Source organism: Neolamprologus multifasciatus, chromosome 4, assembly GCF_963576455.1.
Source record: "Neolamprologus multifasciatus chromosome 4, fNeoMul1.2, whole genome shotgun sequence".
NCBI lineage: Eukaryota > Metazoa > Chordata > Actinopteri > Cichliformes > Cichlidae > Neolamprologus > Neolamprologus multifasciatus.
In genome coordinates this window covers 15367730-15391821 of record NC_140442.1, presented here as the reverse complement: position 1 = coordinate 15391821, position 24092 = coordinate 15367730, and the positions used below count along the sequence as shown (strand labels likewise).

Genomic DNA, 24092 nt, shown 5'->3' with positions numbered 1-24092 from the left:
TCCGGGGGGATTTTCGAGATGGATGAAAATGCCTGGGTTTTCCTATTGGCCTACAGAGGACGCATATGTGTGACGTCATCCCCGAGCTGCTGCTTTGTGAGTGATTGTTCTGGGCTTACAGATGGGACAGATGATGTTTAAAAGATGTCAAAGCGCAAGTGCATCTTTTCAGACGAACTGCAAAATAAATTTCCCTCGTACCGGTACTGGTAATTTTTCTTATACAGATGAGGCATCATTACTGTAGCATTATTTAATTCCAGAGGTTTTTAAGTTATTTTTTTTGCACTTGTTGGCTTCTAAAAGCCTTAACAAAGAGAAGGCATTGTTTAAATATGTTAAATATGTTTCTTTAAGCAAACAGTATTATTAAAGTTCTTCATGACTGGGCCAAGTGTCCTCTTTTTTGGAAATCAAAATATGGTCACCCTAAGCAATTGAAACAATCTGTTAGCGACCAAAGCAATCTTATATACCTCTCTGTGACCAGTTTCACCTAGCGACTGCCAGCAACCACTGGTTAACTATGGAATACACATTTTTACCTAGTAACTCACTGACTCATCCCTAGGGCTGTCTGACAGGGGTTTAGCTATCGATTTCACAGACTTTTTTCTGGCGACTAGTAGTTGCTGGGGGAGGGGGTCACAGATTAGTCTCAAACTCTAGTTCTGCATCATGCAAAATACCAGCAGAGCAAATTTGCCTGCTGTCTCTCTGTGTCAGTTTCAGTCAATTAGGAGCCTATTGACGAGCATAAGACACCCCAGCACGTATGCAAATCATGACACCTAGGAGTTTGGGCAAAACATTTGTATGTAATGAGTTGGGAATGAAAAGAGGCTGTTTAAACATTTGCCTTATTTATGTCAATTATCAGGTACAAAGAAGAAGGGAAAATGATCTGCAATACATATATATATATATATATATATATATATATATATATATATATATATATATATATATATAATTAGGGGTGCAACGATACACAAAATTCATGGTTCGGTTCGATACTTTGGTGTCACGGTTCGATATTTTTCGATACAAAAAAATGTTCATGCCTTTTTAATTTGTCATTTATTAAAATTATAAATATATATTTTAACTCAAAAATACAGTTTTTAAATTTAATGTTGCTGAAACAACAAAATAATAAAAAAAAATTTAATAAATAAATCTTTCTGATCGAGAAATCACTCGTCTTTGGAAAAGAGAGTTTATTACAGAGAAATGTTTCTTTCCAAAATAAAAGCTATACTATACTATTCTTCTAGGGTATATTCTCAGCAGCACATTAAACATATCAGGTCCCCATAAGGAGAATCATGTGCTAACGGCTGTCTAAATGACTCGGGTAAAGTTTGTAGCATGTGTGCTTGTTGTTTTTGTCTGCTTCCACTTGTCCTTTGCACTAGGATGATGTTGGCGTAAATGTGCAGTCATATTCGTTGTGTTCCCACTAGTGCTGTCAGCGTTAATCTCGTTAAAATGACATTAACGCCATAACGCGGCAAATCTCCGTTAATGAGTTACCGTGGATCGCCCCGTGTGTGGGGCTGAACGGCGTCAACACGTTAACAAGCTAACTGCGCTAACGCACTAGTTCCCACCAATTGAGCATTGCGTGGCACATCCGACATACTATTTTACTTTTGTCCATGGCGCTTACCATCAGGGTCATACTTCACATGAAAACCAAGATAGTTCCAAACGCCAGATCTGAATGAGGGTGGGAGAGGTTCAATTTCGGGTAGCGTTGAGGCAGTTGCCATCTTGCAACGAGCTTAGCTTCTGTCTTGCTAGCTTGCGCTGCGCTCAGTGGATCTGCACTCGACAGTGCAGCCTAGGCGGAGTAGTCGAAACCAGATTCACTGAGCGCTCAACACAGACAGCATCGTCAGAAGAAAAGTTGATAAAATAAATAAAAAAAATTGTATTGTTCGATACATATGCGTACCGAACCGAAAGCACTGTATCGAATGGTTCAATATCGATACAAGTATTGTTGCACTCCTAATATATGTAGATATACTTAATCACTGTGTTTTAGGATTGTTAGCAGTCGGTTTTTGCTCTCATGGCTTCTAAAGTGCAAGCAAAGAAACGACATGCAGGCAGTTACGCCCTGAAGTGTCTCAGACAGTGTCAAACAAGAGTTTGGAGGGCACGACTTTATCAGCTATGACAGACACACCTCACATTCATCTGATTTAAAGCCTTACAGAAAGAAAGACGTGAGGTGTGTCATCCCAGGTATTAACAGAAATCTGCCCTTTGGCACAGCTCCATTCTCACTAGATAGATAAACACTTCTAATGCCCCAAGGTGTCTGCAGAATGGATGTGCATTGATCTCAGTGCGCTCCTTCTGTGGGCAATACAGTACAGGGTTTGTGTGTGTGTGTATGTGTGTGTTCTCATTTATGGTTTGTTACCAGGCAATACTGAGACAGAGTTGATGTACGTGACTATATTTCTGTATAAAATGTTACAGAAGTGCCATTGCCCAGCAGCAGAAAGAGCAGAGCAGAGCTGTGTCACCTTGGGCTTGAGACCAAATTCACTGCTGCATCATGGGAGCAAAAAAACAAAAAAACTTTGGATGGAGGGCAACCCCCCACCCCAAACAAACAAATGGAGCAGCTTTTTCTGTCCTCTCTATCTTCCTCGCTTTCTCAGTCTCTTACAAAGATAAAGGGTTAAAGAGATGTTCAGCTACATTCATTATATTCTTCCGGTTAATGGCTAACAGTAAGTCACCAAGGACCATTAATAGTTAAAGAGGACTATCTACTTACAGCAGAAATTTCCTCATCCTAATACTGGAGAAGGGATTACTACATAAAATGACACCTTGGCACCACACCAACTCCAAGTCATATTTTTTTTTAATCTTTTTTTTTGTTTTTTTTTGCAAAGCTACAATAACAGTCATATCTACCATCACATAAATAGTTTACCAACAATAAGCAGAGTGCCTATTCAGCCTACAACAGTCTGCGAGCTTGGACGTTGGATGACTCGATCTTCCACAGCAAGTGTCGACGTGGAGGTGACCTGCACTGCTAGGGTGAACTCAGCACACGCAAGGAAAAGTCTGGGAGGGCTGCTCGTTTTATGAAAGCCCTACTTAGCATGCCGTTGAGACTCTTCTGCGTGTTAAACTGGAAATGACAGCACTGTTTTACATTGCTTGAGAATGAGCGTGAGGACCGTGGGGCAGTGGGCACACTGTCAGTGGCTCTGCCTGAGTGATTCACCCCTTGAGGTGAGATGTTTAGTGCCCACACTCTTACTGGAACTTTGCCTTTTGGAAATGACTCCCAGCAGCAAAAGACACAGCTGTTCGAAGCTCTTAATCGGCAGCGTGCAGCACGGCCCGCAGTAACTTTGACGCCCCACAGAGGACTTGTTTTTATAGTTTTGTCAGTTTATATGTTACAAATGGTGGCTCATACTGAGTGCTAGATGGTCGTGATGTCTTTTTATCAGTCTACAGCCATCAGTTACTTACGGTAGATTTATTTTTTTTGCATGAAGGAAACCATCAACATCTATTCAGTGCTGGTTGCTGCTTTGTGAATACTTTTTTGAACATCAGAAGCCTTGCTGGTTGTTTTTCCACCTTGCTTTGCTCAAAGGTAGTTGAACCGTTTGCTTACTAGGTGTTTTGACATTTTCAAGCCTTAAAAGATACAGGCAAAGCTGGTCACCATTGAGACAAGCCTGAATACACCCGCTGCCCCACCCCTCCAGTGATTGAGGGTAGGGGAAGCAACTCGTGGCTAAGAGCTCAAGAGGAAATGCAGATGGGCTTCCCATTTTTGTCATACTGGTACACCAGCATCTTGATGCAGTGGGAGTTGGCTGGTGAGATCCAGGGACTGCTTGTGATGGAGAAGTTGTGGCTGGCGTAGAATGGCGGCGGCTGCTTCCGGCAGTGGACCAAGGCTCGCAGCACATTGGCCGCCATGCTCCGGAAACGCTTGCTGATGAAGCAGTAGAGGAAGAAGTTGATCCCGGTGTTGAGCAGTGCTAGCATGTTTGCCAGATCCGTGAGTACGTGGAGCAGACGGCTGGCAGTGTGTGATGCCGGGGGAGACGAGTAGAAGTGGTAGAGGATCACGAGGGTGCGCGGCGCCCACAGAACAGCAAAAATGGAGGTGATGGCGAGGAGGATGGCGGTGGTCTTGCCGGTTGAATAACCACGCAGACGGAAACAGCTACGGCGTCTACGCAGCTTACGCACAATGACAGCATTAAGGGAGAAGAAGACCGTGCAGGGTAAGAGGTACACGGTGGCACAGTGGGCCCACACAAGGACGTGCTGGGCCACCGTTCTTTTGTCGCCCTCTTCTCCTCCTCCTTCTCCTTCTCTTCCGCCCCCTCCTCGATCACTACTACCCAGTCCAGGAAGGCTGTGCCAAAACTCAGGCCACCAGTAGTAGGGAGCTGCAGAGACCAAGCATCCAACGTAGACGGCGAATATCACTCTGCGTGTGCGGGCTGGGTAGGAGACCGTGTGGTAGCGCAGAGGGTGACAAACAGCGATGTAACGATCAATGGTAAGAGGCACGGTGATCCAGATGGAGGTGTGGATGGAGGAAAACTCCAGCACCTGAACTGCGTTATTTAATGATGGAGGCAGCGGCGCTGCCAAAATAAAATCCTCCAATATAAAGTCAACAAAAACAATGAGGAACAGAACGAGGATGTCGGCGGCGGCCAGAGCCAGGAGATAATTGTAGGAGGACTTCTGACGACGCAGCACCAGCTGGGACAGGATTACCACGGTCAGGATGTTAGCTAGGAGGAGGTGGGAGGGGGATGCGGACAGGTGATTGAAAGAAGATAGAGGAAATAGGGAAATGATGAGGAAGTGAAAAGTATGATGAGATTGGGAAAAGGTATGGGCATGGGTTAGGGCAGGGGAGAAAACAGAGAAATTGAGTGTTAGTGAGCAGATAATTGAAAGCGCCAGCAATAAACAAGACAGCAACAGAGAGGGAGTTGATAAGTGATGTGTCAGTCGCAAACGAAACGCGAGCCGGCTCCTTATCCTTGTTTTTTTTTTTTCTTTCTCGCACCCTCTCTCTCACACTTTTTTCTGCTTCACTCTGCACGCGAGCCTTGTGCTTTGCACTGGGAAGAGGGGCGATAGTTACACTCGCAGTAGCACAGGAACAGAGCGAGAGAGAGAGAAAGAGAGCCAGGGACAACAACGTCACATTAGAAAGGTATAGTAATCATCCACAACTATTTTCAGTTGCGGATGATAAAGGATTCAGAAAGTTTATTCATGCAGGTCCATATGACAGAGAATATTCATGTTGTTTTTGTTTTCATATTTTAATTTATATTTAATTATGTTGTGGTTTGCAGTGTTTTGTGTTGTTTCACTTTAAATTGGTTTAAAAGGAAAAAGTTGAAAATTTAAATAGTTAAAAGTTGAAATATGAATAATTGGGTTTGTATTATATGATTTATTTATTACATTTTATGTGGAGTGAATAAATAAAAGTATATTTATGGTGGCCCCTAGAGACAAAGCCGTACAAACTCCAAAACACGTACAAAACATAACAGAAGTGCTCCAGGATGCTCGGCGCAGTGTTGAGCTTTTGTTACCTAGTGGCTACACAAGCCAGGAAGTACCAACAACCGGATTTGGTGTGTGGTAGTAACAGGTAAATGAACTTCTTTTTTTTTTAATTATTTGAATATATATGAGTGCTTGTGTATAAATACACAAACCATACACATATGCTTTCAATTGTGTTATTTAAGTGATCTAGGTAGCTCTGTTTTGGAAGTTCAGTTAAAGCTAGAAATGTGTTTTGGAGTTTGTACGTGCTTTGTCTCTAGGGGCCACCGCATATATTTATATATAAACATATATAAATAGCACCACTTTTTTTTACAGTAGTAATTTCTTTTGTGCATAATTTCATATTATTGTTAATAATAAATAAATTAAAGCAACAAAACAACCTGAAGAGCCGGTCCGGAGCCGAAAGAGCCGGCGCTTTTTAATGAGCCGAGCCAAAAGAGCCGGTTCTCTAAAAAGAGCCGGAAATCCCATCACTAGGAGTTGTTAGCAATAGAGATACTGCAGACAGGTAGGTGCTAACACAAGCTCAACACAAAAAGCAGACACCAAAATTAGGAGGCTAGAAAATTTAAACTGAGCAAAAAAGAAAGCACATCAACAGCACCACCTAAAAGCAGGTGTGAAAGTATGCCGAGTGAACTCTGTGCTCTGTGACATTTTCTTGCAGTTTTAGTCCACAGTATACAAAAATATTCAATTCTGTCATTATTCCCAGACAGTATTTTCTATGTTCAAACAGCTCCTATTCTGTAAACCTTCTCTGGTTTATTGATCCCCTTCATCTACACCTGCTGTGTGATTCCAGCAGCACCTGCCTGTGCCTTTGGCCAAATTGTTATCTGCAATAAAGAGCGAACCCACAAAAAAAACAGGAGGGCAGCGTGCAGCATCGCAGGCTTGGCAATTTGCTGAGTTCACTGCTATGTGCCATCCTGCTGCTGGCAATTTCGGTCCTAAAACAAAGCACAAGGGCACCCCATCTCTCCATTTGCCTCTGTTTTCGATTTTTATTCCATGTGCCCAACAAGCTCCATAATAACTTCTCATCCAGCCTGCCAAGTTTCTCACCCAGCTGATTTATTACGCATTTGTTTTACAGGTAAATACCCAAGATGGAGTGCAAAAAGGCCTGAATGTGATTTAGCTCACGACTGCATTTAGTCTGACTGCTGTGCATCTGAGAGGCACCAGCACAGCTTTCTGGCTCTCACGTGGACCTGCACATCCCATTTCTCCAATCAGTGCAAATTGCACATTGCTCCCAAGATAGTCCCATCACGTCAGCAAGGTTTATAGGCCTCACTCAAACCCTTCCCAAACTTCGAGGGCACAGCACACAAAATGCATGCTTGGCTCACTCTGTAATATGAGTGGAAGTAAAGACTGAGACAAAGACTAAAATCAGTGAAATGAATCATCAGCATTGCTGGTACATTTTAAAATTGAAAACATTTCATCACCATGAGTGCGAGGAAGGAGGGTACTTAATTAGACAGTTCAGTACACATCGTTTAATTGATTAACTGCTCAATACTGTTTGTCTAATAAAATCTAATTGGGGACCTATGCTTCCACTTATTTTTTGTTACTTCTGTGAGGTGGCCTCCATGTGCTGGTGTAGCGGGTGCAGTGCCTAGCCTCAAAGGTATTGATCGAAGCTGAATTCAAATGAGACCTTCTGGGATGCTACGTGTTTGTAGATCTGACATGGTCCCTGGGTCTTGGAGGAGTGTTCTTGGATCCTTTTGTTTTGGGCATAATTCATACTCAGATTTTATCCTGTGTTACTTTCGAAAATTAGGCTTTGTGTGTTGTTTATATCTGTATTTTATGTCATACTAACAAAAAACCTGCCCTACGGATGGTTTTTGCCAGGTCTGTGGAACTTTTTCACGTCATTCATATATGAAAACACACATCATGTTGTTCTTTTTATCGTCACTATATCACTCTATATAGTCAGATGGAAAAATCAGCTATTTGTAAATACCAAAGAATGAATAATCTTATATTATTGCTATATCTTCACTGTATAAGAAAAAGCAATTACAATTACAGGCCTATTAGCATTACTGTTTGATAAACATTTATTTATAGATATGAATGAGAACACATGACACTTGACTAAAATTGTACAACATGCATGTGTGGATTGGATTTATATACCGCTTTACAATGCCATAATTCATTCACGCTCACATTCACACACTGGTGGAGGCAGCTACAGTTGTAGCCACAGCTGCCCTGGGCAGACTGACAGAAGCGAGGCTGCCATATCGCGCCATCGGCCCCTCTGGCCAACACCAGTAGGCAGTAGGGTAAAGTGTCTTGCCCAAGGACACAACGACCAGGACAGACAGCCAGGGGATCGAACCGGCGACCTTCTGGTTACAGATACGCTTCCCAACCCCGCCACGGTCACCCAAGACACAGCAAACCTTCTGGCAACGGAATTTATTGATGTGCCGTCCTGGTGGAGTTGGACTACCTGCATAAGCTCTGTAGGGACCAGGTATCGCCTCATGCAACCAGCAGTGACACTAACCCTACCCAAATGCAAAACTATTGAAAAAACAGTCAGAAAAGATGACAAGGGGGAAAAAATGGGAGTGGCCTCTGCTTATTTGTGTTTTTTCATTCCTGTTGTTTAATTGTTGCCCCTCTACTGCACCTGTTGGTAATTTAATTAGCACCAACGCATCTGAAACGAATCCACTCTGCTAGTTGACTGACTAGGCAGATATTACAGAAGGTTAACAGAATTGATGCTATACTGTGATTTAAGTGTCCCTTAAATTTTTTTGTGCAGTGTATTTCACCATCAACACAGCCTATAATGACACTGATGAATAGTGCCACAGATTAGATACAGGACTGGGAGGAGATCCCCCTAGGACCCAACCCATCATCACCTCAGAGACATGCCCAGATGTTGTGCATATAGATAGATGGGTGGCTAATCCAACCCTCAAAGGGATGAGGATCATGACTTTCACTGCTACGCCTTTGTTTTTAATAGACTACACAATGTATGTCAGTAAAAAGTTTTAGCTTGAATTTTTTGTTCATCACGATACAATGTGAACTTTAGGTTTTCTCTTGCTTTTTCTTTCAGGCATCAAATAGTGTAATTCTTTGTGATCTGTAAACTTACTTCAACAAATCTGACTTAAACTCAATGCAAAACAAATTTGTGATATTCTTGAGATCTTCTCAACCGGCTCAATGCATTTCTCTTGAAATATTTACTGTTTATTTCTACACATTTTTCAGTATTAGTTTGCTAACAGTTATCTTCTGCTTGCTTAATTGGTGCATTGCTACCTGTGTTTTTTTTTGTTGTTGTTGTTTTTAAATACACCAGTGCCACCAACTACACACTAGAAGAATAGATTGTTGATTTAGTTGATAAGCAGCCCTACTGATGTAGGGCTGCTTATCAACTAAATGGGTTTCTAAGTGAAAAATGGACTTTCTCCTAAAAACTGTACTGCATAATGCTCAGGATACCTTTAATGGACTCTGGCTATCAACTTTCATAACCAAGGTTATCTATCTTCCTGAAACGCTGATGCTGACATTTTGAAAATAAACTTTATTTTTCCCTGAAAGCGATGATCCGTGAATTCTGTTTGCTACCACTTTATTTGAAGGGGTGTCACCCTGAGCCATGGGAAGAGTCTTTTTTGATGTTTATGGTCGATGTCAGTGAGTGTTTTTAGGTCATTTATGTTATTTTAAACTAATACCAAAATGGTTTGAGACACCAATGTTATGATAACATGACATTACCAAAGATTAGGTTACTGTACAACCGGGGTTTCATGCCTTGTTCAACCTGCACCGCTGTAGCTGAGGTCAAAGAAAACATTCAAGGCACTTCAAGTAAAGTCTTACCTTCTGTTCTGATAATATTCAGTGAAGGCAGCCATTTATTTAATGCATTTGAACCTTTTTTTGTCCTCATAGGAACGTAAGTGCAGTGTGAAATTCAGAGACACGTTTTGAGTCACTTGTTTCCAGTTTATCCAGAGATTTCTATTTCATGCTCTATTAGTTCAATAACCTAACTAACGATAAAAATACACACAACATTGCATGTGTGCTTTGCTGTTGCCGCATAACCCTCTTTAAATCAAACCTGCCGGAGACACGTAAACATTACACTTTACACAACAGCTTCACGGACATCAAAGCACTCAGTGGCAGTCACAGTCCACGCAGTGTGTCTGTGTGTGTGTGTGTGTTCTGTGATCCTTGTGCCTCCCTCTGCAGTAAAAGATCTGGGATTGGATTAAATATGGCAGCTTGAAGTCTGGTACATCACACTTCACAGCCTCTGCCACTGTCAACTGATCAGAAATTACAAAGCCAGCTCTGGATAACAACTAAAGTTGTGCAGAGGATGTGCAGCAGACGACACAAACGCACATACAAATACATGTGCGGCTCCACAAATGTGCATAAAAAACACACAGATCATTAGGGAGGCACCAATTCATTAACAATCTATCAATAACCACAAATGAGACGTCAAAGCTGCTCACAACACCCAACAACTTAACACATATCAGTCACATCACAATTGCACAGCTCACTATCCTCTCCATAGCTGAGTTGCTTTCGTCTTAAATCTTGTCTGACTGTGTCATCGATTCTTTGAGTTTAAAGTTGCTTGTTGTTGTTTTTGATTTTAATTTTGGTAGATCAGTCCAGATTACACAAGTCAAATCAAACAGTAAGAGATGTGGTACTTAATCGTTTGTGCTATGAGATTTATATTAACCCCAAATGAGAGACAGTATAGCGATTTTGTGTCATGTGAAGGTGTTTTAATCTTTTCCCTTTGATTTGACAAAACTTTAATAACAAAAAAACCCTTGATTTTCTTTTTATTTGACTGTTGGCAGTTGATTTGGGTAACGGGTGTCAAGTTTGGTTGGTTGCTCCCAGTTACTGAGCACAGTGTCGTTGCTGTTTGCAGGACATTAAGTCAAAGTCAGCGCATTGATTTTTAGACCAAAAAAAACATTTGGATCTTGATAATCGGCTAACTGAGTTACTGTCTGAAGGAAAAATGTCATGTCCTTCTTCTGGCTTCTTAAATGTATGGCTTTGCTATATTTTTTTGTCATTCATAGCATTTTGAATACATGTGGGTTGGGATTAATGATCAGATAAATTTTACTTTAGGTTAACAAGCCAACAATGCTCATGGTCTAGGAGATGTCACTGGGGTCATACTGACATAAAAGTATACTTAGTGATGCCATCATTTTATTTATATGTAGGCTAATTGCTTTTTGTTTTGCTTCCTTACTCAGTGTAACATTGTCTTTTGTACTTGTCTAGTCACATGACTCTTAAGTACTTTTACTTTATTATTACGGTCATCACATCATCTTTTTTCCAACTCAGAAATGGCTTTATTTGGATGAGAGGACATTAGTAATCTGCATCCATAACTGTTTGAGGACTCAAAATTTCACTCACTGGGCTGTACTATACAGCAAGCTATACTTCAACTGACAACAGCTAACGGCTTAAGATGACCGCATTAGTAGCACTGTTAACCATCGCTGTGAGTCCGTCGCCATTACAGTGGTGCTGAGGGCTTGCCAGACAGTATTTTCCTTAGCGATAGGCCTCATGACTCAGACAAAACCTCCATATCTGAGCTGATACAGGAATTGAAAAAATGGGAATTGGAAGCAAAGAAATCTTTGAGTTGTTTTCAAAGTTTTCACCAGAAATTTGTTTTTTCAAGTTATATAATCTGGTAATTTCTGAGCTTTTGCGCTAATACAGTATCATTCAAATGGCAAAAAAAAATCCATTCCTGTCTTCAACCTACCACTACTGCAAGGTTACAAAAATTGAGAGTTGCATGACCTGGAAAAAACAACACTGAAGTCTGGCTTGTGCTCTTGTGCTGCCATTCGTGAAGGTGACAACAGTGTGAATAATGAACTCTTTAGTCACAGCCCCCTGTCACTCCAAACAGCCACACCTGTAGTAATGTGTAATGTTCATCCTGCAATTTAACCAGACAGCAGCTGGTGAGTGTTTTTAATCAGTGTGTTCCATGCAAACCATGGGGAACATCAGGAATCTGCTACCAAGCAAAGCAATCACAAGGATGTTTTCATGAAGCCGTCAAGGAATGCACGATTTTTCCTTAGCGACTGGTGGTTGCCAGGGAGTCACTGACCAATCTGTAGACCTGTGTAACTGGGGCTTAAGCAATCCATTTCCTGGGGACTGTCATCAGTCACTGGGAAATGATTGGTCTTTTTTTCCCACTTGATGCTACCAGACCTAGGGGAAATGTGGACCAGCAGCAAGTGGCACACAGGCTAGAGAGCACTGCGTAGCCAATTATAAAAAACTGCAGATTAATAGAGAGGACACCGAAGTTAGCGTCTTGCTCATTTATCTCTGGGCTACCATTCATTCACTCAACCTATACACACAGTACGAGTCACATTAAACCAAGCATTCTACAAATAGTTACAGAATGCAAACTTTCAAAAGCAAAAAATTCAATAATTCAAAATAATTATAATAATAACTTAAAGAAAACACAAAACACGGCTGAAGAATAACTTACAGCATAACTCAAATAACTCATTTAATGTTCACACAATATTCCCACAACATTCGCGCCATATATGCTATTACTCTTGAACGTATTGTTACCAGAGCGTAAATACAACATGGCGGCAGACGACTGTGAATGCCATGCTCATCAAATCACAGGCTTTCCCCTTAACTCATGTACTCCCTACTGTCTGGTTAACACTAGAACAAACTCTACAACACATTTTCTGAATTTGCAGATTGCTTCTATCACAACGCACACCTGTGTGACTGGGGCCTTATCTACCTGACCTTATACCGTCACCATGATTGTCATGCAATCAAATAAATGAATGAGATAGCATGATGTGGTTAGCGATCATGTGTCTGTAAAACCTCTATAGACACCAAAACAGTTTTTTTCTTTTACTGTGAAACCTTGGAGTCATTTTTGACCAGGATATGTCCTTCAACACACATATTAAACAAATATGTAAGACTGCTTTCTTCCATTTGCGCAACATCTCTAAAATTAGAAATATCCTGTCTCAGAGTGATGCTGAAAAACTAGTTCATGCATTCATTACTTCCAGGCTGGACGACTGTAATTCATTATTATCAGGATGTCCTAAAAACTCGCTGAAAAGCCTTCAGTTAATCCAAAATGCTGCAGCAAGAGTACTGACAGGGACTAGAAAGAGAGAGCATATTTCTCCTGTTTTGGCTTCCCTTCATTGGCTTCCTGTTAAATCCAGAATTGAATTCAAAATCCTGCTCCTCACATACAAGGTCTTAAATAATCAGGCCCCATCTTATCTTAATGACCTTGTAGTACCATATCACCCTATTAGAGCACTGCAGGCCTACTTGTTGTTCCTAGAGTATTTAAAAGTAGAATGGGAGGGAGAGCCTTCAGTTTTCAAGCCCCTCTTCTGTGGAACCAGCTTCCAGTTTGGATTCGGGAGACAGACACTATCTCTAATTTTAAGATTAGGCTTAAAACTTTCCTTTTTGCTAAAGCATATAGTTAGGGCTGGACCAGGTGACCATGAATCCTCCCTTAGTTATGCTGCATTAGACGTAGGCTGCTGGGGATTCCCATGATGCATTGAGTTTTTCCTTTCCAGTCACCTTTTTCACTCTCTATGTGTTAATAGACCTCCCTGCATTGAATCATATCTGTTATTAACCTCTGTCTCTCTTCCACAGCATGTCTTTATCCTGTTTTCCTTCTCTCACCCCAACCGGTCACAGCAGATGGCCCCACCCCTCCCTGAGCCTGGTTCTGCCGGAGGTTTCTTCTTGTTAAAAGGGAGTTTTTGCTTCCCACTGTCGCCAAAGTGCTTGCTCATAGGGGGTCATATGATTGTTGGGTTTTTCTCTGTATCTATTATTGTACGATCTACTGTACAATATAAAGCGCCTTGAGGCGACTTTTGTTGTGATTTGGCGCTGTATAAATAAAATTGAATTGAAATTGAATTGAAATATAAATACTCTATTTTTACTTCGGTGAAGCTGGAAATTTTGATTGGTGTTTATGGGGACTGGTTCGCTCTTAGAGCCTCACGTGGTAATTCAAGGAACTGCAGTTTTTGGTGCGTGCAGCTTGCTTCATTTTTCAACACTATAGCCTCTTTTCCACTACTCGACTTGACTTGATGGGTATTTTAGGGTATTATACAGGTATTTTGGTAAACATAGCTTCTATTCTACATGTTTGGGGAACATGAACAGCATTTTGGATCACTGAAAACTGAGTTTTCGAAAGAATTCCTGCCATGGTAATAATTTACATGCATTTATATGTGAACAGGGAAAACCGAGATTTTGTTCTGCAACGTCTAAAGTGTTCGTCTCTTTTTCTGAGGTCACACTGTGTGCCATACTATTGTTTGCGGCTTTCGATTGGCCGATATTTCTTCACAGTTTTGGTTCTATTTTTCTGTTGACAGCACCAGAGATATTGTAAATAAATTTTAAAAAATCCCTATTTGAAAAATATATGCTCCTTTCACATTATTATTTTTTTAAACTAATTTTGGATTTTCTTTTATTATTGTAGGGTCTCACAAAATAAAGCACCTTAAGGCAACTGTTGTGATTTGGCCCTATATAAATGGACAGTGTTGGGGAGTAACAGAATACATGTATTTAAAAAACTAAATACGAGTAACTGTATCCATCACAGTTACTGTTTAAATAGGTGATAATTAGAATACAGTTACTTTGTTGAAATAAATGGATTACACGGTGGTCTTTTCCTGTTTCATATGTCTCTCTCTAATTTTGGTAATTCCACGGTGGTGGAAACCCAAACAAAACACACAATAAGAGGCTTTAATGTAAGGCTGCAAAAAGTGCAGCCTTATCGAATGTCCACCCTACTGTTACTCATTTTATATTGAGATTTAAAAATCTAGTTGGTATTGGTATGGCAAGTAAGCTTCAGTCATAGTAATAAATCACACAGCAATAGTACATTCATGTAGTTGTAAAAAGCGTGACAATATATTAAGTAATCCAAAGTATTCAGAATACTTTACTCACATTAAGTAACTTAACAGAATACGTTACAAGTATTCTGTAATCTGTAGTGGAATAGATTTTAAAAGTAACCTTCCCAACACTGTAAATAGATTTGAGTAGAATAGAATAGTGGGGTTAGGTTAAGTGTGAACATGAGTGTCATTGGTTGTCTGTCTGTGATAAGGATAAGCAGAAGAGGATGGATGGATGGATTAGTTTGTCTTATCACTGCATTTTTATGGGAAAAGTTTATTGCTAACTTTGTGCTGTCTTCCAGATGGAGATCCATTACAAATCAAACACATAATGGACGTCACCTTCAATCCATTGCCTCACGTTCTCTATTGTACCTCTGCCCATCCGTTTTCCTCTCTGTGTACATACTGCTGAACAGAGGGGGAGTGACATAAAATGGAAACAGTGAGGTGTTGACTGTCACAGGCTGGGCATTATTCTGTTTGGGCTCCCCAGCGAGGCAGGGCACTCTACAAACAAACAAAGGGGATCTGTTGAGAGCTTGACATTTCCATTTAGCCTGAGCCACCCTGCACTGGGTTGCCTATTCATTTCAATTGACTCCTGCTCTTTCCGTCGTCTCTGCAGCGGGGGTAGATCTGCTCTGCATTCAGGTGGTATGGGGTGGCACATGCGGGGCTTGTCTCAGCAGGAACAGGGGAAGCCGAGGTGCAGAGAGGTACACCGTGCACGCACAAAAAGGCACATGCGACAGAAAAACATTCACCATCCTTTCCTTTTTTTTCTTTGTGGGAGAAGAAAATAAGCGTCTCCAGCCAAGAAGAGATTAGAATAACCTGTTGGACGGATAATCGGCTGTTCTGTGTCTGTCTACTTTTGATTGTGTGTGTTTGCACGGGTGACTACTTTGGTGATCTGTGTGCCTTTATGCATGTCTCAGCTCCCCCCGCTGTGCCCCTAATATAACGAGGGACAGGGCCATTGACGTTATTTAGCGGGAAAAGGGAAGGCAGAGTGTGCTCCCTGAGGTGTGTAACGAGGCTGACTCATCCCACCACTAAAGGGACGTGTTCAGCCGGGCTGTCGACAAATGACACAGCAGTTTAACCCCTCACAACAGCAAGTATAACATAGACACAGAGAGACTGACACGTTCTTATACAACTGTCATCAAGTTTTCTCACGGGCCCCATGTAAAGCAGAAACAATATTGTAAAATGGAAATTATGATCTAAAAAAAGAGAAGCATTGCATCATTGCAATTAGGGAATTTTTCTCCCCTTTATAATCTTGGAGGAAATCGAGGTTAAGCTTTAATGGCTTTTCCGGAGGCTAATAAGAATAGGGTAAAGTGTGATCTGAGGAAGGTGGCAGGTGAGTGAGCAGGGACAGAGGCAGACAGACAGAGAGGTATCAAGGACGGGCGGCAGGAGGAAAGGAAGCTAGGCGAGAGACGGAGAGTGGGTGAATATCAAAAGCTTGCTTCAAAGGTCACGGCACTTTGTTCCTGATGACCAGCATTTCCCTTTTGTCTATCTCTAAGTGTCAGACTGGACATGAAGGGTGGTGATTCCTTAATTTCTCCAAACCAAAAACACAGGGGTGCGTCCCCACTACAAAGCAGTGAAAAGCACACAGGGATAGGGATGGGTATCGAAAACCGGTTCTTGTTGAGAACCGGTTCCCACTGTTTCAATTCCTTGGAATTTTTTGCCATTTTTGCAAATGATTCCCTTATCGATTCCAGTCGCCCCGAATGACGTCACCACGTTGCGGAGCGTCATTTACCTGGCAGGAAACACGGCGCCTAAGCGGCTCAAACGCTCAAAAGTTTGTTTTTGCTTTACGAGAATGGATGACAACAGGGCAACTTGCAATACTTGCAAAGTAGATATTTCATTTAAGGGAGGAAACACTACAAATATACAAAAGCATTTGCTCACAAAACACACGATAACCTTAAATGAATGTCGTGTTTTTAATTCCGCTCCGGACTCGTGAATCTCAACCCAGCAGCAGCGGTAACGTTTGCACGTCCTCTCCCGTTAATGCGGCAGGTAAATAATCAACTAACAGTGCATATTATGTTAGCGCGATCTGCCTTATTACAAAACCTGCCATTACTGTGCATTTAGATGACCATGATGAGAGAGACAGACAGAGTCTGGCTCAGATGCTGGCAGTTCTCACTGCAGTCTACCGTTAGCGTCTCCTTTCAGGCCAGGATAGACGAATGTCACCGAGCAGTGACTAAGTTTGTGGTCAAAGGTTTGCACCCATTTGCCACAGCAGATGATTTTCGGTAAGTGAATGTGTTTAATTGTAGGCAGGGACATTACTGGATATTCTTGTGTAATTGCTACAGAATAATTGATGTTATACTTTGTTATTGCTACAGAAGAATATTTATTTTATTATTTTACATTTACAATTTTTTTTCCTGGGGACCCTGTGACACCCCATTGAAGAGCCGTAGGCTGTGGATCTCTTAAGATCTCACTGTTGGGTTTGTAAGGCCATGTTACTCCTAAATTTCTATCTTGTTCAAAGAGAAGATATAAAACAAAGTTCTAAGCTATTAGACCTTAGTGTTCTCCTTTTTTAAAAAAAGAATCGATAAGAGAATCGATAAAGAATCGAATTGTTAAACAGAATCGAAAATGGAATCGGAATCGTGAAAATCTTATCAATACCCATCCCTACACAGGGAAGATAAAAAATGATGGTTTTCTTTTTTACAAAGCATTCATTTGCATTCAGTATGGGATTTAAATGCAGTGACAGTCAACCTGATTCCTGATGTGTGAGGTGAGTGTTAACAGAGGATTTCAGAAGAAGCCCAAAGGAGAAATAAATTCAATAACATAAAGCTAAAAATGAGAAAAATCAGAGAAGGGGAGACGGAGATGTGTACTGAAACTGAATATTTAAGTTTAATGGGCATATTAAGAGAAAATAAGCCCTCTCCCTATGTGCTGCTAATGGTATTGATGCGACTGCAGTGCTTTGCTGCCTGCTCACCTTAACAGCCATTCATTTTACAGACAGGCCACAGTGAGTCAAGGTTTGGGCACGACTGTCCTCACATCAAGGCGAAGGCTGCCGCCGGTGATGAGGTGCAGGTATTGTGCACTGCATGACAAAGACCTGCTATTCATTTTTTAAGGATTAGTAATCTAAATCAGCAATTGTAATGTTCACCTAAGGAAAATATAGCACGTGTAATTGACTGTGATGTGTGAAAAGAAAGAAAAGGAGCACATTTGATAATAGATGTGAGGAGGGAAGAAGGGGAAACAGATAAAAGATCAGGAGTGTTAAGCATTAAAAGTCATCTAATTAGCCATAGATTTATATGTTACTGCTGTCCAAAGAATCCAAACGACTTACACATACTGAGTTTGCTGTATTCTCTGCAGCCGTGACAGCATTTTGCTGCCCACTGGTCAAATAAAGTCAGTTCTGTCACAGCACATCTCTGATTTATTGCCTCAAGCAACACCTCCCTCCTCTCTAGCCTCCTCTGTTCTCCCGCGCCATCTCTGGCCCATCTCTCCCATGACAAGCTCTCTCTCTCTCTCACTCTCCCCCTATCTTTCTCTGCTTTCGTAAATCAGTACTTGAAATCTGCTCATGCTTCAGGATATACCCTCACATCCATTTCCTTTGTATGCCCCACCCATTATCAAAAAACATCTTTAGAGTGACTGGATTTTTATCAACAAGTTACCAACCCACTACAGACGTCCCGCTGCTGGTGCATATTGACAGATCAATAGCTCAAACTGAAAATCGATGGGGGTCCATCTCTTCATTATCCTAAACAGCGGCTGACACCGGCCCCTTACACTGCAACATGGAGGCAGGGGTTGTTAGTGCTGAACCTTCCCAACCTTTCCCCCCCTGGGTGGATGCAAGAGTGTGAGTGGGAGGAGACACCTGAACACACTCACTCTTGTGAGGAGCTTTGAGGAGCGGCGAGGTACCATGCAGAAATGTGAGCACAAATATGTTTATGCACAGGGAGTCAGGGAGGAATCCCATGGGAGCTTTACAGCAAGCGACTGAAAACAACACATGTGATTCTCTTTTCCCACAATGTTGAAAGTAAAGCATCAAAAAGAGCATTTTTACTGAGATAACAGCCTCAGTCTTCCCAAGGTCAAAAATGTGCTACATTCTTTGACAGTGTGCAGACTTGGAGTTGAATTGCTCTACCAGAACATTTATTCAGCTACTGAACATCACAACCATTTTAAGATGCTTTACTCAAGCGTGCAAAGGAGACCTGCTGTGCTAATTTCCAACTCTATATTTTTAAGTGGCATGGCGCAAGTCGCAATTCAGAATAATCTTTACGTGTCTTGTGCAGACCCTTAGTTCTTATGCTGACTTTCTTCTAATTCCTTCATAAAACCTCTCTGAAACCTTATACTGTAACCTATGGCATAACCTGATGAGCACCTCCTGTGCATTTACTCTTTCATGGCATTTTTTAAAAATGTATCCGTTAGAGAATAACAATCACCATCTCCATATAAGGAATAATAATCTAATATAATGAGTATAAGGACTCAGAAATGTCAGCACATACCTGGAGAGAGATTGCTGTCAAAACGAAAAAAAAAGCCTCAGTAATTTATTTGCTTCTGTCGGCGATGACTACACAGTAATAAATACATAATGCACCAGAACAAACATAAATGCTGGCAACGATGTCGGCTGCTTGTTAAAAGTTGGTGCTGGTATTGGATTGATACTTTGGTTTTGTTTTCTAATTTCAGTATTCAGCCCAATGAACTTAATTAAACTTAAAATATATTGTTAATGAAAATTGGGGGGAAAAAATATAATTTGTGCGTCATGTTTATTTCTTTTATAGCTTAAAGCACATTTAAATAACAGAAGTTGGCCTAGAGTGCTTTATAGACAGGCACGTTTATATTCTAACACTCCCAAAAAATAGATTCAAAATACATGAAAAGCTGTGTTTTGTTGTGTTAACTATACATTGTATAAAGTAAAAATCATAGTGATTTAGTGTTTTTTTCAAATGTGTGTTCAGAATTTGCAAACTGCAAATAATGATTCATCTCATAAGTTGAGACACACTGATCTGCCTGAGCTACTATTACGGATACTGATATCAGTAATGGTATCAGTAATACTGTCCCTGTTTTTACTTGGTATCTGCTCGATACCAAAACTTGCACAGCACTAAGACTTACATAGGTTACATCGTAGGCTCTGCACCGATTCGCCGGAGAAGTCTAAATCAGGCCTTATTGGCTGCCAAAATATTTGAAAACCAAGAACACTTACTGTTACATGGATACGCAGATGCTGTGCTGTGTATAGAGTATAGAGTGTGTATGGAGTATAATGGACCGATGTGAAGAATAGCTTTATCTCAACGGGGACAGTGTATCATGAGTTCACTGGATTGTCATCATTCAAGCCCAAACACTGTGCTTGTTTTGGTAAAATTATCTTTTACGACTAATTAAATGAAATTTTAATTGTTAATTATTGGAGGCAATAGAGTTTAATTTAATCTCCTTAGCGGCTTTGTGCCCTACTGCATTATCTCGGGGTGCAGGCATTTCATTAATGCGTTTTGCGTGTTTAATTCGGATGCAGAAGCAAAATGGCTTCTGTTTGCAGAAAAGGCTGATGAATCACCAGGGGAAGTAGGATTTCAAATATGTAGGTACAGGTCAGTAAACAGCTCCATAAACAACAAATTGTGTTTGAGAAATGTTGGACTGTGTTGGCCCAGACATTAGGGGGACCCTCTCTCGAGGACCCACTTGTCACACAGCATTGTTCATTAGCTGATGGCTTCCCACTCCACAATTTGTGTCTCACCGGCGAACGCTCTGAGACATGCTGTACTTCACCTCTGTAATTCCATCATGTCAAAGGAAGAGCCAGAGAAACTACGCCTTCATTGTACTGCTTGCTATGCCACCACACGTCTGCTCTGTCTCAAGCAGTGTGCTGTAGTTAGTGGGGAACGAAAGAGAGCGGGTTAGCGATTAATTAAAAATGTGGCAATTCGTTTCAGCTCTGTCGTCTGTAGCACCCCGAGTCGGGGCTCAGAGGTGCTACTTCAGCCAGCTCGGCTGTTATTAATCTCTCCCTCTCTATTAGTGCTCTGATCTTTCTCTCTTAACTCCACTTTTCTTCTTCTTCTGGGTGTCCGCATCTTCCATTTTTTTTTACTCGCTCCCAATTCATCTGCTTTTTGTTCTGCATTTTCAATTCATCATTTCACTATAGGTCACAGTAATTTTTCCCGGCCGCTCCACTTGCGTAATCCCTTTTCTTATCGCCTTCTTCCCGCCTTCCTGTGACCCCTGTCTGCCCGCCGCACTGCAGGTCAAAGTCTGTCTGCACGGACGCGATGCTGCCTCGCTAAAACCTCATTTCAGTTAACTAATGAATCACTGGCTGCCGATCAAATTAACAGCCTCCTTTCCTTCCTATGTGTCTAATATGTGTGGTTCTGCGGGTCACGCTGCTACTACTCACACATGCTGCGCTCATGAAACATTCATGATTCAGCTTGAGTGGAACGAGCTGTGTCATAATGATTGAATAAGTCGAACCTGCTGCCGCAAAGTATCAGCCCGCTGCACTCAACTCAGCCATTAATTCAGACGACTGTTGTAGGATTGCCTTACACTCTCAGGTTATTGTTACTCAGTGATTAAACAACCAGCTTCAATCCAATTTGTAAAGACGACTCAGCAGCAGAATCAAATACAATTTCGGCAGAAAACGACAGCTAAGTAAATTGCTTGCTCTGCCATCCAGGGGAAACAATTAAGCGAGGTTTGATCAGAAAGAACGACTTTTACTTTTACAAGACAGCAAATCTCTGGAGCGACTGCAGTCTTGGCACGCGAGAGCTTTTCACTTTGCAATGCAGATCTGTTTTGAACCAGCACAGCTTAGCTTGTTGATAACATCTCACTCCCAATCTTTATCTAGGAAAGAGGTTCGGCGCTAAAGAAGATGTGTTAATTGCGAGGATTAACATGAATAAGGCATCAGAAGTCAGTGCTGCTGTTCACCAAAGTGAGTCCACGTAAGAACTCCCAATAAATCAGATCATAAAATTGAGGTTAATTAGTGTAACCTCCGAATTATGTTTTACACTCTTTAATCACAGATTAAAGAGTGTAAAATGTAGAGAGTTCAGTGTAGAGAGTTCAGTTTTTGGGTAAAAGCAGACAGTCCACTGGGTCTTCACCTAATCTCTTATTAGGCTTCAGCACTTTTCCTCTTTCATCTGACCTCCAGGTTTTCTGTCTGTGTCTCAGGCTGTCTCTGTTACACACACACACACACACACACACACACACACACACACACACACACACCTCACTTTGCCTCCCTGTGTGAGACTAGGTCAGTGCTCATAGATCACGCATTGGGATGGAGACAGTAAATGGGTCTGACAGTGTCTGTGAATGGACTAATCATTCAATGGTATAGACACGAGAAGGGAGTGTCATTAATTCAGGTCATAGAGAAGAGACATGTAACACACACATACACACTCATCCCAGAGGTCAACCCATGAGTCCCACAATTTGTCATGCAAACATACATATGCCAGCTCCAGATTAATAAAAAAGATGTCATCTCTTAGTTTGAGATCAAATGTCTGGGAAATATTGGAAGAGAGTAATTTCACTTATCAGTATGTCCCTCCCTATTATCCCTGAATCTTTCCAAGTAAGAGGCAAAAGCATAAGAAACTCCAAATGGACACAAGCACAGACACATACATGCTTAGTGCATGTGCACGCACAAGTGTTGGCCACAAGGTCAGGCTGATGAATCAACAGTATGTGTGCATGAAATGACACTCGGGAGCAGCTGTGCACAACACACTCACTTAGTCCTGCAGGTAAGTGCACAACAAATCAAGATGCAACACTGCACGCCACCAAAGCCAGACTGTCATCAAAAAACGCAAGCAAATTAACACAGAATAAGGCATGCAGGTGAAAGAATACACTCATGTGCACGTCTCTTACCTGGTAGGCCAAGACAGAGCAGGACACTATAGTAGATGACGGGTAGTGGTCCGAGAGGGCATCCCTGGGCAGCCTCAGAGGGATTCTGCCCTGTGCTCCAGGTGCTCCCGTTTGGGGAAAAAACAGGGAAGTGGCTGTGCTCCATGGCCTCTTCCTGGTCCTCTTCCTCAGCTGAGCTCAGTGTCAAGAAGCGTGCTGGCCACGAGATCGAACCGCCTGGAAGCCGGTTTTGGGGAGAGGGTGCTCTGTCCTTGGGTGCCAATCAGCATGAGTGTGTGTACGTGTGCGTTTGGCAAGACCGCAAGGTTGAGTGAGTGAGTGAGTGAGAAGGAGGGAGGAATGGGAAGAGATGGAGGAGAGCGAGATAGGCAGCAGACGGGGGAGATGCGAGGGATGATATGTGTTAGTAGGTGACGGAAAAAGGAAGGTGGCGAGAGGAGCTGAGAGGGAGGTGTGAAGAGGTGAGTGTGAAGGTAGAAGTGGAGAGGGGAGGATGCTGCCTGAGTGTGTGAGCGAGGAGAATGAGAGCGAGTCGGGAGCGCAGCGGGAAGGAGGAGAGAGGGAGGGCAAAGAAGAGGGAAAGAGAAAGGGCAGAAAGAGAGGAGAGAGACGGAGACTGAGAGTGGAGGCAGCAAGCGGGATGAGGGGAGGATGCTTAAGGAGAGAAATAGGGGTTTGAGGGCAGAGAACATAAAGAGATCATAAAACTGATGGGGAGCCAGATGTGATAGACGAGAAAAGATAAATGGGGGGTTAAGTCAACTGTGGAAAAGGACATAGTGCATTTGCCCTTGTCATTGTGTTTGTTTTCTGTCAGTGTGTCTCTTCATTGCTTGGTGGCTTTCTGACTGCATATCGAGTTAGGGGACAGATCACAAGCTGGGTCCATTAGTCTTTAAAATGTCTTTAGATCCACAAGCCAATTTGCACATCCTGAATGTCACACAGAGTATAATTACATATGACCAGACTTGTGTGTACATGTAGGTGTGTGTGTGTGTGTGTGTGTGTGTGGTGGGAAATGTGGGTTGGGATTGGCTGCAGAGTCTAATTCTAATGCAGTGTGAACAGTTTGAATCTCCAGCTAAAATGTGTTAATGAACTCTAGGCTGACACTTAAAAACTCAAGTATTCCACCTTAAGACAGATTCCAATTTCTGGTTCATCAGTTGGTGTGACAGCAGGTCTGCAGCTGCCTGTTATTTTCATTTTCTATTAATCTGTCAGTTATTACAAATGATCCACTGGCTGTTTGGTGTGTAAAATGATGTGTTTATTCCTCAGACTTCTCAGATATAGTAGACTGTTTTCTCCATCCCACTGATTGCGATGTAGCTGAAACTC

The 24092-nt window shown here is 41.8% G+C and overlaps 1 protein-coding gene across 1 annotated transcript; it reads right to left on the bottom strand.

Annotated features, from left to right (window-relative positions):
- Positions 1 to 978: 978 nt before the first annotated feature.
- gpr139 (G protein-coupled receptor 139) lies at positions 979 to 23902 on the bottom strand. Its single transcript, XM_085157677.1, has 2 exons — positions 22749 to 23902; positions 979 to 4808 (listed from the first exon to the last, which is right to left on the bottom strand). The coding sequence occupies exons 1-2, from the start codon at positions 22891 to 22893 to the stop codon at positions 3796 to 3798; spliced, it is 1158 nt and encodes a 385-aa protein (XP_085013803.1). The 5' UTR covers positions 22894 to 23902; the 3' UTR covers positions 979 to 3795.
- Positions 23903 to 24092: the final 190 nt, after the last annotated feature.

Excerpts from the sequence above, each read along its gene's own strand:
- gpr139 (XM_085157677.1), bottom strand. The coding sequence starts at position 22,893 with ATGGAGCACAGCCACTTCCCTGTTTTTTCCCCAAACGGGAGCACCTGG. Across the intron at positions 4,809-22,748 it reads GCTCTGTCTTGGCCTACCAG|CTAACATCCTGACCGTGGTA; the intron begins GTAAGAGACGTG and ends ACCTCCTCCTAG.